The sequence below is a fragment of the Nesoenas mayeri genome (genome assembly GCF_963082525.1).
Source record: "Nesoenas mayeri genome assembly, chromosome: 5".
NCBI classification, from domain to species: Eukaryota; Metazoa; Chordata; class Aves; order Columbiformes; family Columbidae; genus Nesoenas; species Nesoenas mayeri.
The window spans coordinates 52,369,587-52,383,965 of record NC_137548.1 but is presented as its reverse complement, the minus strand read 5'-3'; the positions used below and the strand labels follow the sequence as shown (position 1 = coordinate 52,383,965).

The 14,379-nt window shown below is 51.5% G+C and overlaps 2 protein-coding genes across 2 annotated transcripts in view; both read right to left on the bottom strand.

Moving 5' to 3' along the window:
* LSP1 (lymphocyte specific protein 1) overlaps positions 1 to 5,961 on the bottom strand; it is a 53,617-nt gene extending 47,656 nt beyond the window's left edge. Inside the window, exon 1 of the mRNA XM_080345921.1 lies at positions 5,495 to 5,961. Coding sequence (XP_080202047.1) covers positions 5,495 to 5,574 — 80 coding nt within the window. The 5' untranslated portion in view covers positions 5,575 to 5,961. The remainder of the gene's footprint in view (positions 1 to 5,494) is intronic.
* A 635-nt stretch (positions 5,962 to 6,596) lies between these two features.
* On the bottom strand, positions 6,597 to 8,281 carry TNNI2 (troponin I2, fast skeletal type; the record flags this gene model as incomplete). The annotated part of the gene is made up of 5 exons (XM_080345599.1): positions 8,237 to 8,281; positions 7,830 to 7,958; positions 7,327 to 7,416; positions 7,008 to 7,184; positions 6,597 to 6,695 (listed from the first exon to the last, which is right to left on the bottom strand). Exons 2-5 carry the CDS (start codon positions 7,950 to 7,952, stop codon positions 6,597 to 6,599), a joined length of 489 nt encoding a protein of 162 aa, XP_080201725.1. The 5' UTR covers positions 7,953 to 7,958; positions 8,237 to 8,281.
* Positions 8,282 to 14,379: the final 6,098 nt, after the last annotated feature.

Sequence of the window (14,379 nt, the reverse complement as noted above, 5' to 3'; positions counted from 1 at the left end):
CAGGCTGAGGACTGCAAGATATCTGGCCAAGCCTCAGGAGAGGTCAGCTCAAATCTCAGCAGTGACCTGTGCTTCCTAGGTGATATTGAGAAGCCAGGGGGCAATTCAGGTGCCTAAACACAGGTGTCAAGTGCCACAGAGGATGCCTTGGGTTCCATAAGACACCTGCCAAGGCCTGGCAGATGTCACGTGGGTCCAACAGGAAACCACTTCTTCTGGGTACCCAATCCACAGTATGCTAATCCTACAGTTAGGGCATTTCTTCCTAAACATCTCAGCCTCACTTGTCTGGCCTTGCAGTAGAGATAGCCTGTCCTCTTTGCCACGAGGCAGTAGGCCATCAGGATACCCACAGAGCACCCACCATGGTGACACCCTGGCCTTGGTTGAGCGCTGTAGGTGCTGCTGTCATACCAATCATATTGCAGTCATGCCATGCATGACAGCTGCCTTCCCAGCATGTGCAGCACCACCTAGGGCATTTTTTTGGCCCATATAACAGATTAAAATGATCCAGAACACAAGCTGGGTGAAGGGGCCCCTGAGTCCCTATCATACAGATACACCACTATGTCTTCCTTTCACTGATGTACATCCTCAGGATTTCTCCTTATGAAGGGCTTGAGGAGAACAGAACTGCCCCATGAGAACCCTTTCTCCATGCATTTGGCTTCAAATGATGCCAAAGTACCTCCTCAGTGAGCCCAAAGACTCAGCCTGATGAGGAGCTTGTTGGACTCATATTAAGGGAATAGGAACTGCAGCTATGAGAGGTCAAAGCTACTGCACAAACTGGGTTGCCTTGGGCAGAGCAGAGTCCTCCCTCACCTGTGCCAGGAGAGCAGGCACTGTCCTTCCAGACAGGTTCGCATAGCTGGTCTGTACTGGCAAGGCTGCACATGAAGAATGAAGAGAGAGCAGCAAAGCATCATTTCCCCTGAGCCCCTGAGGGTCACAGCAGGTTTGCACTGCCAGTCAGAGCCAGATTACAGTCCCCAGAGCCTGGCAGCCACCAATCCACCCTAGAGTCTGGGCAACAACTTTCTTAAGGCTAGGATTCCCAACTCCCCCCCCCCCAAAAAAAAGCTGTTCCCAACACAAACATAGCGCTGACAAGGCCTCAGGATGCCTAGATGTGAGTCAGTGTCCCGACGGAGGCAGCAGCTAGGCTGCATGGGTGCCTAACTGGAGCAAGCCCAGCTCTGGGGAGAGCCCTGAGGTAACAAGGAGCCCACTCAGCCACCACACAGACCCCACAGCCAGGCGTGTGGGTCACGGGGGTAACGGATGCGAAGGGAGGATGCAGGCAGAGCATCAGCCTGGGCTGGGTTAGGGGGTCAGTTGGGGTCAGAGCAGAGGGGCCCAGCATGCCGAGGTTAACCACTTCACTGCCACAGCACCAGCTGTGATACCTTCTACCCTTCCAGTTACTGCTAGGAAAAGGGCTTTCAGATTTTGGGAAAGGCCTGAAATCCTCTGAAGCAGCACACCACACAAAACCCAGGTGTGCAGGGAAGATGCCAAGACCACGGAGGTACAAGAAACTCTCTTTCCTCCCACCTTCCCAAACCAGCCCTCCACACACCTTGCACTCAGCCATGCCTATGGAGCAGCACTTGTCCTATCTCAGTTGCAGCAAACCTGGGAAAGCCCATGCAGCTTAACCCACATGGGCAGCACAGCTGCAAACAGACTCTGATCTGACCCAAGGACAGGATGCCACCCTGTCCCAAAGTGCCATCGTATTCCCTGACAGCAGCTCGCCCTTGGGGACACTGCCACCCTGGGGGGTGCCTGCCTGCTCCATGCAAACGGTAAAGCCCTGCCATGTCCCAAAACTCTGTCTGGACATCTCCGCTTTCCCCTTTGCTGCAGATCTATCAGTGCTCTTGGACAAATCAGGCTGAGCAGAGCTCGCCCTCTCGTGGGGTGTAGCCAGGAAATGCCTGGGCTGCCTGGGCCCCCTAGAGCCAGCAGGGCCGGGTGCCCCGGGGTGCAGGCTGGGCTGCACCACTTCCTGCAGAGGAACTGGAGTCCCAGCACCACCTTGTCCAGCAGAAGTGCTTTTTCACCCCACCCTAGAAATGCCAGTCTGGCAAAACCTCCTCCTAGCAGCCCCCAGGACGGTCTCCTGGACAGCCAGCCCAGCCTTCCCCACAGCCGTCTCTCTAAAATCCAGGCACAAGGGATTCCCACAAGCTTCAGAGACATTCTTCACCCCAAGAGTCTTAAAACAGTCAGCCCTCCAGCCAGCAGAGAGTCTCCTGTGGTTTAAAATTAAAAATCAAATAAAGGCTGCTGGGCAATTCCCTACTTTAACACACACACCTCCAAACCCATAGTTTTACATTGCAAAATAAGTTCAGAGGTAAGGCAAGCCAGGCTTTTTTTTTTTTTCAAGGAGAAAGGGGCAGTGGAGGCACCTGATACCTCTCTATAATTAGAGACAGGTCTGTATCCCTAATGCCGCTGCCAGAGCACCTATATCCAATTTTGAGACACTATAGTATTGCCCAACTTCACTAAATTATCCATCTGGCCCTCCCTTGTTTATTTCCCTACTATTTTTCCACTTTAATGAGCCCAGCTGGGTCAAACTGTGACCCGTTACTCCTGAGCAGGGATCAGTCACCCTTCCATCCCTCCTCTAAGGAATGCAGTGCACCATGGGGTCCAAAGACTCTCTGCGTATCAGTTTTCCCAGACAACCGCCTTCCAGCCACGGGTATACTTAGCAACAGCAGTCATCCTAGCAAGGACCCTCGAGACTCCTCCAAGGATCTGGAGAATTCAAGACAGCTGGGGACAGACATGGCAAAGGAAAGCCTGGGGCTTGCTGGCACAGCAGAGCCTCTCCCCAAGCAGTGACCATACATGGGCCGCCAAGGGCTCCCTGCAGCTCAAGGGGTGGGAAGCCCCAGAAGGATGGAGACAGGGGAATTTGGGAGAAGCCAATCTCTCATCTCAGACCCTATATGCAAGGGAAACTTGCCTGAAGACTGCAGAGCTCTATGAAGAATCCTCTGAGTAACATACTGGGTTATCTAGCCCTGCTATAAGGCAGGCTTCTCCCAGACCTCAGGCTCCCAGCCTCCCTCTGTCAAGGCAGGAGAGCTGACTCCTTCATCCTGAACCACCATCAAGGACAACCCGAGCAGCCACCTCTCCATCCTCTCATCCCCCACTTTCTCATTTCTTTTGAGAATGCTTCACATAAGGCCCACAGTGCAGTGGTTTACTATATAGCAATTCCAGTTCATGGAAAGTAACATAACATCAGTTTGGTTTAGGTGGTGATACACTAGTGTCAGCAAGACTTTGCCAGCATGTCCTGATTTATATGGGGAAATGGTAAACTATGTCTAAATTAGGACTTTCAGGACATTTTCTAATGCAAGCTCGTCTTCCATGTACCCTGCACACAGTTAAATAGGTAAGGTTTCTCGGTTAAGCAAACCCAGCACCCTTTTTCTCCCCATATCTACTCACTGTGCGTTTATACTAGGGAGCCTTGGGATTTACTTTCCTTGCAGTTGCATCACAAGACTCACTGCTCACACCTCCAGCACGCCTTAAGCTGTCATAGGAACACTGCCCTGACTCCATCCACACAGGTCAGCCTGAAAACATTTTTGTCCTCAAGGAGAGGAGATCAGAGAGCTGAGCTAGCCACAGAGTGAGAAGAAGTAGCCTCAAACAGCAACTAAATGCTTCCTTCTTCCATTTTGGGAGTGGAGATCACCAGAGTCCAGCAAGCGTTTAAATAGTGTAAGTAAAAGCAGCAGAAGTTTAGACCTGCACGTGAAACTGTTACACAAGTTGGGAGGGAAAGTAATTCTCCATATTTTTAAAGCAAAAAGGAAGTTATTTTTGCTCACTACTTTTGCCCTCAAATTTCATATTTCATTACAATTCTAAAATGCAGGTAGGGACGAAGGGATGTGCCACCCTGCCGTCGTTATTCATATACACAATTTTTAAACATGTTTCTGAAGACTGTAAGAGTTGGAGTGCTACAGAAGAGACCCCTCCAGAGACCCTCTTATTTAGCTGCGACTCCAGCGAGAAAAGGGAAGGGAAGGGAAGGGAAGGGAAGGGAAGGGAAGGGAAGGGAAGGGAAGGGAAGGGAAGGGAAGGGAAGGGAAGGGAAGGGAAGAGAAGAGAAGAGAAGAGAAGAGAAGAGAAGAGAAGAGAAGAGAAGAGAAGAGAAGAGAAGAGAAGAGAAGAGAAGAGAAGAGAAGAGAAGAGAAGAGAAGAGAAGAGAAGAGAAGAGAAGAGAAGAGAAACTGCCCCTGCCCCACCAGCAGCCCCCACCACTGGCCTCGGCTGTGCCAACACACCTGCACCTGCTGCAGCAAAGGGGGAGCAGGAAGAATCAATTGCCTTGGGCTGCTCCCAGCATCTGCTCCTTGCTCCTGCGAGGTGAGCTGAGCCTGCAATGGAGGCACAGCCAGGCTGGAGCAATGCTGGGAATGTCATAGATCACACTGGGAAACCTCTGCACTCCCCCAGCAGCCAAGGCTTCCCCTTTGTTTCAGCAGAGAGCCATGCATGGAGCCTTCCAGCAGCTTTTGAAGCTTCCAGTCAAGTCTTCAGCCAAGGCTAATTGCTGTCATGTGTCAGCCAAAACACTTACTTCAACCGTTGGTGACAGGAGATGACACACGTTTCTCCTCTCACTGTCACTCAAGGGTTTTTGTTTCCTATCAACAGTAACAGCGCTGCCTTTAAGAAGCCTTGTGGAGAAATGCTAATGCGAGCTTTGAAGATGGAGGTGAAAAATCAGGCAACCCCAAGCTCCCTGGGTGCTCAGCCTGAATCCAGTCCAAATCTGAGTACTTCTGGGTGATATACCTTGGCCAAATCTCTGTCTACCTCCGTCACAGACAGATATGGTCTCTGCTACTGATCTGTCATCTTCTATCCCCCGTGGAAAGCTGTCTGCATTGGAGTGAACAGACCCCAAATTTTACAATCTCTGCTGATAAAGCAACAAAGCAGAGTGAAGGCACAGGGTGATATATAACCTTACAGCAACCAGCCTGAAACATTGCCAGATTAATTCCATTAGAGACACAGAGGACACAGCAAGAAATCAGATGTGCCCAGCCATTGCTGCTAGAGGAGGCAGCTGATCTCCACCCACTGGTCTTAAAGATGGGGTTGATTTCAGCTGCAGAGCTGGTCCAGGTTACCAGACTCCTTGCTGAGCTTGCCTGCTGCTGGAGCTGCAGTTCCCCACTGGATCACCCCTCTCCCAAGGGCTTTGAAATTCAAAGGGGATGAGACCCTTAGAATGCTGAAGTCTCTCCCTAGCTGGAGGAGCTTGTGAAAAGCCTTCCAGAGCATCTGACCCATTTCAGATTCATGGGTCATCATGGTTTTGGCCATGCATCATCCTTTCCCACCAGCAACTCCCCAGTTTCCCAGTCTCCCAGTTTCCCAGGACTGGAAGGCAGTTGTGATGTTGGGGAACTGGGATCCCAGACCTCACCTCTCACTCTCCCCAGAGGATTCGTCTCCCACTTGGTTCACACCTTCCGCACCCTCCTGGCAGCCCTCCGAGTCTGACATCTTCTCCCCTGGCCAGCACAGTGGCCCCACAGACAGCTCTGGTGCGAGGGTGCTGCCGTCGTTTTGCTTTCCTGTGCACAGCAGAAGTGAGCTGTGCCGGAAACTTCGTGGGCTGAGGGTTTGGGGGGATGGGTGAGGGGCAGAGGGAAGGCAAATTTGGAGGTTTTTTGTTGTTTTTTTTTTCTAAACCGTTGGGAACATTTTAAGGTTTTGTCTCTGCCGACATCTCAAAATAGGGAAGTTCTGGGCTTACCCAGGGGAAAGCAGGAGACACAGACATCCCCACTGTGGTAAGGACAGAGGAGTGACTCACTACTCCACCACCTGCCCATGCCACTTTGGGGATAGCCAACATCTCTATACCACAGTGCCCTACAGTGCACTGGTACCAAGGTGCTGCAGCAGGAGCTGCTGGGGCTGTCCTGACCTGGCGCCTCTCAAAGCCTGCTGGAGCCGAAGGGTCTGCTCCTGCCCTGCGGCTGTCACCCCTCACCTCCCTGCCCAGCTCTGCTCCTTCCCCACAGCTTCCTGCTGTCACTACTGTGCGTGGGGGTTCTACAACACCTCCTGGGGCTTGGACACTCATCTCTTTGTCTCTGCCACTAGTGGAAGACATGGCCAAGAGTGGGTGGTACAGCCTGGCAGGAGGATGCCAGCAGAGCATGGTGGCACAGCCTCACCCTTTCCTGCCTGCAACCAGAGGGATGAGCATCTCAGCTTTGCTGGAATCAACAACAGAGAGGTCCCCCATCCCCGCAGCATGGCCCCCACCAAAGCCTCCCCATCCCTACCAGGATCCCCTCAGTGGGGGCAGACCCTGCTGTCACCATGGCATGGATGAGGGTCCGGACCCCAGGCAGGCAACACCCGCCTCTCCCACCAAAGCTTTATTTACACCACTGCTGCCATGATGCAGCTCTTTGCAAAACCAGGGAGGAACAGCATCCAGCTGGTGAAACTGAGCCGGGAGGGGGATGACAGTGACAGGTGGGGAAGGAGGATGGGTGTGGAGAGATCAGGGCTTAGGATTCGCCAGCCTCGAACATCTTCTTTCTGCCCTCCATGCCAGACTTCTCCTCGATGTTCTTCCTCCAGTCGCCAACATCACGGAGGTCCTTCTCCTGGGGGTGGGATGGGTACATGGGTGCAAGCAGTGCCCTCCAGGGTGACAATCCACCCAGGCAGGGCCCTCTACCCGCCCACCCATGGAAAACCCTGTGTCAGCTAGAGAAACCCAATTCTACCCAAGCGGTACATTTTTGGGGCTGCACCCTTGTTTTTCAACATCATGACTGCCAGAAGAGGAAATACTGAGCAGGAAGAATGCTATGGAGAAAGGCTCACCCTCAACCCTCTCTGTCACACAGGGAGGCATGAGCCTCAAAAAATGGAGGCCAATTCATGTATGGGCACAGAGGAGAGGGAATGGGTACCTTCTCTGTGTCCTCCTTCTTGACTTGCTTCAGGTTGGCTCGGAGGTCCATGTTGACCTTGTGCTTGGAGCCCAGCAGGGCCCGCAGCATCGCATCGGCAGACATGCGCACCCTGCGCAGGGGTGGCCTCTTGAATTTGCCCCGCAGGTCAAAGAGCTTCTGGCTCAAGTCTTCCAGCTGCAAAATGGCAAAATGGGAGGGGGCAGAGGGAGTTTCAGGGCAGAGGGCATGGGTTTCGTGAGATGGACCCAAGTGGTGCAGGGAGGCACAAAGGATGGGCTGGAGACTCCCCTGAAGGATGTCTCTGGGGGAATCTCACCTCCTTGGTAGTCTTCTGTAGCTTTACTTCTGTGTCATACCTTTCCTCATCCACTGACTCTATCTTGGCATGAAGCTTTTTGCACAGGTCCTGGGAGGAAAAGCAGAGAGGGATGTTGACTGCTAGGACCCACACACATGATTACTCTCTTCTGACCGCTCTGGCTCTGAAAGGCCACAGTCCAGAAGACCAGATGGGGCCAAGACCAGACGGTGAAGTGTGGCTTGCAGGCCAGCTCCTAGTCTCCATGCTGCTGGCTTCAGGCAAATGCTGCCTCAACATGTTGTTAGAAACACAGCTTTCCTGCCAGCCAGAGCCTTTGTTTTTTTTTTTTTGCAGAGACACCCCAGCTGCCTCACAGGCCAGTTCCACATCCAGCCAGCTCCAGGGCCCCCAAAGGTGAGAAGGAGGTCAAGATGGGAAAGATCTAAATCCACCAGGTTCACTGATGGAGCCAAATCCTTTCTTCTCTGGCACAGTGAAAGACTTAAAGAAGTCTTTACCTGAAGTTCCTGCATGGATCCTGGGAGCGACAGAGGAGGGCAATGCTCTGCCAGGTAGTTTTGCTTTTCCACTTCTTTAGCAGCTTGTTCTTTTTCTATTTCAGAGACGGCAAGCTGGAGCATAGCACTCTGGAAGGCAGCAGAAGGATGGTCAGCACAGCGTGAAGGCAAGGGAGGAGGGCAGGGGGGGCTGGCAAGGGAGAGAGAGCCCTGATGGAGAGGCAGCTTGGGGAGCTCCACATCAATACCAGCATCTCCAAGAAAGGGATACTGGCGAGGACTCAATAAGGAGTGGGAAGAGCATGGGAGGCCTCATACAGGAGGGAAAGTGCCAAGAGCTGGCTGGCTCAGAATGAGAGATAGGATGGTTGGGACACATCTCACTCAGCCCCAGCAGTGCCACATACCTTCAGGTGCTGCCGACGGGCAGTAGCTGCCCTCCTTTTTTTCTGCAAGTGGGAGGAATAAGAGAAAAGCAGGTTATTGGATGCCCATTCCCCTGCCCATTCCCCTTCTCCATGCAACCCCACAGTCTGACGAGGACCTGCAGCCCTGCCAGGGAGCTGGCTCCAGCTGGGATGGATGGGTTAAGACACAGCTGGTCTCCAAAACAACGTCACTCAAATAAGAGGGTTCATACTGAACCCAGCTTTGCTAACCTCAGGTAGTTAAAACCTACAAAGTTCCTCCAGAAAATATAAAATATCATTTCAAACTTGGCTTCTTGGTACTTTTAACCTTTTCATTAATTCCCTCTTCATGCAAATACATGTTTTGCTTTGCACTCAGGCCAACAGGCCTGACAGCACTCGAGAGCTGTGGGATGTCTTTCTGAACAGCCCATGGCACACCTGGTGAGAATGATGGCCAGGCAGGTGAAAACATGAAGGCTGTGTAATTTCTTGGAGCCAAAAAGCCCAGCACAGGTGATGCTGAAGGTTCATCACAACTGGAGGACAGACACAACTACAAGATCTGCAGGCCTGGAGGCTGCTCTGGCCAGGAGAGGCGGAGGGCCACAAGGCTGTGGCTGCAAGATGCAAGCCAGTTCCCTCTTTCCTGGGATCCCAGGTGAGAAATAATTTGGGGAGCCTGGAAGACCAAGCCAGCCCTTCTGTACCCATGATGTGCTGGAGCAGCAGCAGCAGGTCTCCTATTTGTAAAAGAAGTCATAACCTTGATGTGCCACTGCATTGCAGCTGTTTCCTCAACATTTTGTCCAGAAGACCCAGCAAGGCTGACTGTGGTTGAGGCAGGGGAAGTGCACCCTGACATCTGATACGCTGTGGTGGAAGAGTAGAAAGCAGCATTTGGGTGTGAGTCTGTGTTGCATAGAGGAGGAAGTGGATAAGGACCTACAGAGTGAAATGTAACAAAATCTGATGTTTTGCATATACAAATGGTGCTAAGGTACTCCTGACAGGGCCGGAAGGCTCTGCAGAAAAAAGGCATCCAGCTCAGGGATGCAGTACACCATTAACTGGGAGGATTTTGCTCATATGAATCTGGTCATGGTCCACAACAGAGCAGATCCCTCGAGCATTGTTAGGCCAGGGCTTATTCTTTATCTGAAAACTGGTACTGCAGCAAAAAGTGCCTTCCCAGCCTTTTCCAGGGCCACTGGCTTTGATGGGAATAAAAGCACTTGTTGGACACCAGCACCATATTGTAGAGCTTCTGTGTGTCCCTGAAATCCTTTTTTTCTTTCAGTGAGGATAAACTTGAAGTTGTGGTGTTCTGGACATATGAGGAGATGCCAAGCAGAGATGAAGAATGGAGCAACCTGCTAAGAGGCGATATGGAGTGACAAAGCCACACACAACTGTCCTATGCTTTCCCCTGTGTTTCCCCAGCCACGCCCAGGCTTTGAGCCCAGTCCTGCTCTGGCCCTGTCAGAAACCAGGGAGAACTTGCTAAGGATGCAGCCTTCCTCCTGCTCATGCTCCCCTGGACCCAGGTCTCCCTGAATCGCCTTTGAGAAATGATTCGGCAGCCCTCAGTGGGCAGAAAACATGGGGCTAGGCAGGGGAAGAGGGAGAGGATGGTAAGCCAAAGACTGGATGGTGAATGGGTGGAGGAAAGGCGGCTCTGGACCACTGCTTTCCCAGCACCATCTCGTGGCTAGCTGGGGAAGCAGGAAAAGGAGGAGAAAAAGCATCTAACTCCAAGCCAGGAAGTAAAAGCATCTAACTCCAAGCCACCTTCAAAAGGGATTTTTCCTCTCCTTCCCATCTTTTCCAGGAGTCAGCAAGCAAGCCCTGCCATTAACCACCCTTCCCCACACCCAGCAGCTGCTCTTCATAAGGAGGAATGGTGAAGCCAGGACTGATGCCACGAGCATCGCTAAAGGAAAAACCCCAGCAAGACACACTTACCTCTTCACTGTTCAGGAAGAGCAAATGGACAAGGAAGGGAAAGAAGAGAAAGGGGAAAGGGGAGAAAAAGGCAGTTAGCATCTAAATTGGAAACAAGCAGAGGAATCTTAATACACACAAAAATTTGGCTGTTGAACGAAAGTTTTTAAATGCCAACAACATATTAGAGTCAGAAAAAATGGGAACTTACTCAGACATCTTGCTTTAGATGGTTGTGAGCCTGCAATGAAAACCAAGAAAAATGGTTCACAATTATTCATGCTGGTGGTGACTTTCTTGGGTTGAAAAACAAAGCCAGATTCCATTAGGAGGAGGGGAAAAGAAAGAAAAAAGAAAAAAAAAAAAAAAGAGGAACAGGTTTGCTCTTATTTCTCAACTTCTCCAAATTTTCAGCATATAGGGAACTAGGCTGCAATTTGTGGACGAGAGCCAAACATGTGCCTACTCATATCCACACAAACTTCAGCATTAGGGGACTTCTGGACTGGACCAAAGGGTACTGGGGCAGGAAAAGAGATTTGTGACAGTAACTCCTGCAGTTATATCTCTTGTTTGACACCCAGGAAGCCATTTTATGCAGAAAGGAGGATAAGAAAACAGCTATTTTCAGTTTACTGCTTCACTTTGCCGTGCAGTCTTGCCCCACTTCATGAACAAAAAATACCCCAAAGCCTGTGGAGGGTTGGCAGTGACCCCAGGTGACAAGGAAGGACTTCAGAGGATGCTGATGTCAGTATTTGCATCCACTGCATGGGGCAGAGTAGCCTGTTGCAACAGCCTCAGCACAGGTGACATAGAACAAGGTTGAAAGCTGTTGAATTGGCAAAGGCACAAAGTTTCCTCAGACAGTTCCTTGCATATCCTTTGAGCAGAAATGTTATGGGTACAACGCAGCACATTAGGGAAGAGATGGAAAAGCACCTTTGTTTTGTTGTAAATTATTTCCCCATAAACAGAATTTTACTTTTCTAGTAGAGTAGTATCTCCTGCTTGTATCTTCTAATGGAAGGATGCAGGGGTGTTGGCTAAGCCCAAACTAAGCTGGTCCTTTGCAGAGCAGGCAAGCCCCCAAAATACAGCCTGCAAACCTGGGAGGCTCTGTCAGGAGGTGAAGTGTTAATGGGGGCTCAGCTTCCAGGGCCAAGGAAATTTTATCCTGGAAAATGTGCAGGCCCATCACATTACTTTAGGGAGGAGGGGGGAAAAGTGCTTCTAAAAATGGGCAGGGAGCTGCAGAAGGAGCTGCAGCTGTCTCCTCGGACGGCAGCCTTTCCCTGGTGCCAGCCCCCATGACTCAGGGAGGTCGGGGCGACACGAAGCAAAAGCCACCGCAGGTGCCTGGGCTACAGCTGAGGGACAGGGCGGCCGAGGAACGCCAGCTATTTTTACTGACATCCCTGCCCCACGCATACATGCACCCACTTCAGCAGCAGCGACGCTGCAAGTGCTGAGAAAGCAAGGGGACAACGCCAGGCTGTAAATCTGGATGTCAGTCCCTGTCTGAGGGTATTTTTTGGGCAGAAGGCACTGCAAGGACCGTGTTGGGAGCTGGAGGAAGGGGTGTAAGTAGGAAGCATCACTGAGTTGCCACATGGAAGGGTCCCATGCCCTGGGGCCCTGGGGAGGTCAGTGTTAGGGAACCTGCGGATTTGCTTGCCCTCGCTACTCAAGCTGGAGAGCAGAACCAGCCATGGGAGGGGAAGGCATGAAACCAAAGAGAAAGAAGGTCACTGGAAAAGACAGAGAGAGACTTTCCAATGCACAGACCCTCTCCAACACCCAAAGTGTGGAGAAGGTTTTATTAGCACCCCCGTTTCTCCCAGCAGGTCACCCCCACACGGTGTTTATCTCCGTAAAACTCAGGTGAGTGAATCTGCTCCCCCGTCACCCCCTAAGAGCAAGCTGGGTCATTAAGAGACATGCAAAACGGCTCACCCAAGTCTGGACGAGAAAATCAGAAAGTCCCGCTGGCTGGACAGGACGGACTGGCGAGCCGCAGGCAGCTGGCTGAGTAAGGAGGTATAAAAGGGCTTCTCGGGTGGCTCAGCAGAAAATCCACCTTCTTTTAAGGGCATGGAGACCTTCTCAGACCAATGATGTGCAAGAGTCCCCTGTGCACCTCCCTTGGCTGGGGCAGGCCAGGCAGGCAGCCCTGCAGGAGAGGGCAGCCACCAGAAGCCGAGGCGTGTGGAGGGGAAGGACATCTTCTATCCGTAGGGTAGGCAAGCGGAGCCACCCAGAGGGGCCGGAGAGGTGCTTTTCCTCAGGAGTGCCGAGAAGGGAGCTTTCCTCCCTCTTCCTCCCACCAACCAGCCACACTAGGTATGGCTTCAAGACTGGTGGGAGCCCAGGCTCCCTGCACACAACCACCCATCTGTAAGGCCTCTAATAAAATTTCCCCTTGGAGACACAGACAAGGGCCCAACTCCGTTTGCCTCCAAGCACTTGGGAGCAGCTCAGCCCTTCAGGAATGAAGAGGGGAAAGAGCCTGCACCCCACAATCAATTGCCAATAGCATGTGCAAGAGCAATACCTGAGCAAGCCATCCATCACTAGCATGTTTTTTTAACTTCACTTACCACACAGGAAACATTTGTAGTTCCTCCCCATGTGAAATATTACAATGCAAATAGTTTTTTAGAAAACAAACTTGGGCAGCTCCAAGGCTCACTGCAGCACAAGGGCTGGGGAGAGGCCACAGAGCATGGCGGAGCAGCCCCACATTACCAACAAGAAAGGTAACCCCACTGTTGGATGACCCAGACCCATATCTCCATGGGTCTGAAAGAGAGTCAGGTGGAAATGTAGCTGGAAATATTTACCAGCCCCTGTCACAGCACATGTAGTGTGTGTGTGTGTGAGGATCCCATGGAGACAGAAACCCAAACAGCTCCTGCCCTCCTCCCCCAGCCCAGGCGCTCCCTCGCCTTTCAGCCGGGGTTTTTTAGGCTGATTCAGACATGGCCCTGACAATATTTTCCAGGCGGCTCTCAGATCTTTAATAGATAGCAGCAGATCCACTGTTGCAGGCTTCCTGTTTCACCACCTTTAGCATCATTCAAGCAATGCTGCAGATGCCAGCGAAGGAAGAGCAAGTGGGGCTGGTGTCTTGCTGGTGTTTGCCCTGGCAGCAGGTGGAGGATGGAGAAAACTCTAGCATGGGCCAGGCTGGATCCGTTCAGGATTTGTCCCTCTGAAATGTCAAGAGGTAGATGGTTTAGGTAGTGAACATCCCGGTGTCAGTGTATGCTGGCCTGTAGACCTGAGCTATCCCCTTTCAAATCCACTGTAAGACTCCTGGAAATGCACAGTGAACATGTGATTCAGCAGAGGTTTGGGCTGGTTTTGCCCTATTCTGGGCTCTCATGTAACGGCTGTGGGTCAGCACATAGTGAAGGAGCCAGGCTTGGGAAGAGCTGTAATGAGGATCAGCCCAATCCAACCCTCCTCCCCACTCACCTCCTGCACATCCATGTCCCCCAGATTGCAAGCTCTCTGGGAGACAGGGGTCTTCAGCTCCAGGCAGACCTAGAAAACATGGAGGTTAAACTCCAGCAGCTTCTGCCTCTCAGGAACAACCCTTGCTGCGGCTGCTGAAGAAGACTCATTAGTAAAGGCAACATGGCACCCATCTCCCATCTGGACTTCAACAAAAAACAGTTTGGCAGAAGGAATTTCTGCCAGTTTCTCATAAAACAACAACAACAAAAAAGAGACCAAAGCAAACACATTTGCAGACAGACAGCAGCCACTCTCAACAGCCAACAGCCATAATCACCCATTCAGAGACAGCTTAGCCGCTTCACTTCTCCTCTCAGTGCCAACTCCATAAGCCACATTCAACTCTAGAGTCAAACCAACTCTTTATTTCTCTTTCCAAAGTCTCTACAGCCATTTTCTTTAGCTCCCTACACAGATACACACATTCCAGCCACTGTTGGCCCACCAGCCCTCCAGAGAGCAGCTCTGCTCTTGGTGATAGAATCAAAACTGGCAGAGGTATCCATTCAAATATTCCCCACACCAAGGAGTTTCCTTCAGCCCTGTGAAACAAAGGCTTTCCTAACCTCCTGGAGTCCAGGCATGCAGCATAGCAAAAGAGATTTGCTCTGAGTTCAAGGTTTTGGTTATCACCTTGTGATAAGGAAATGTTTGCCTGAAATAGTTGAATAAGA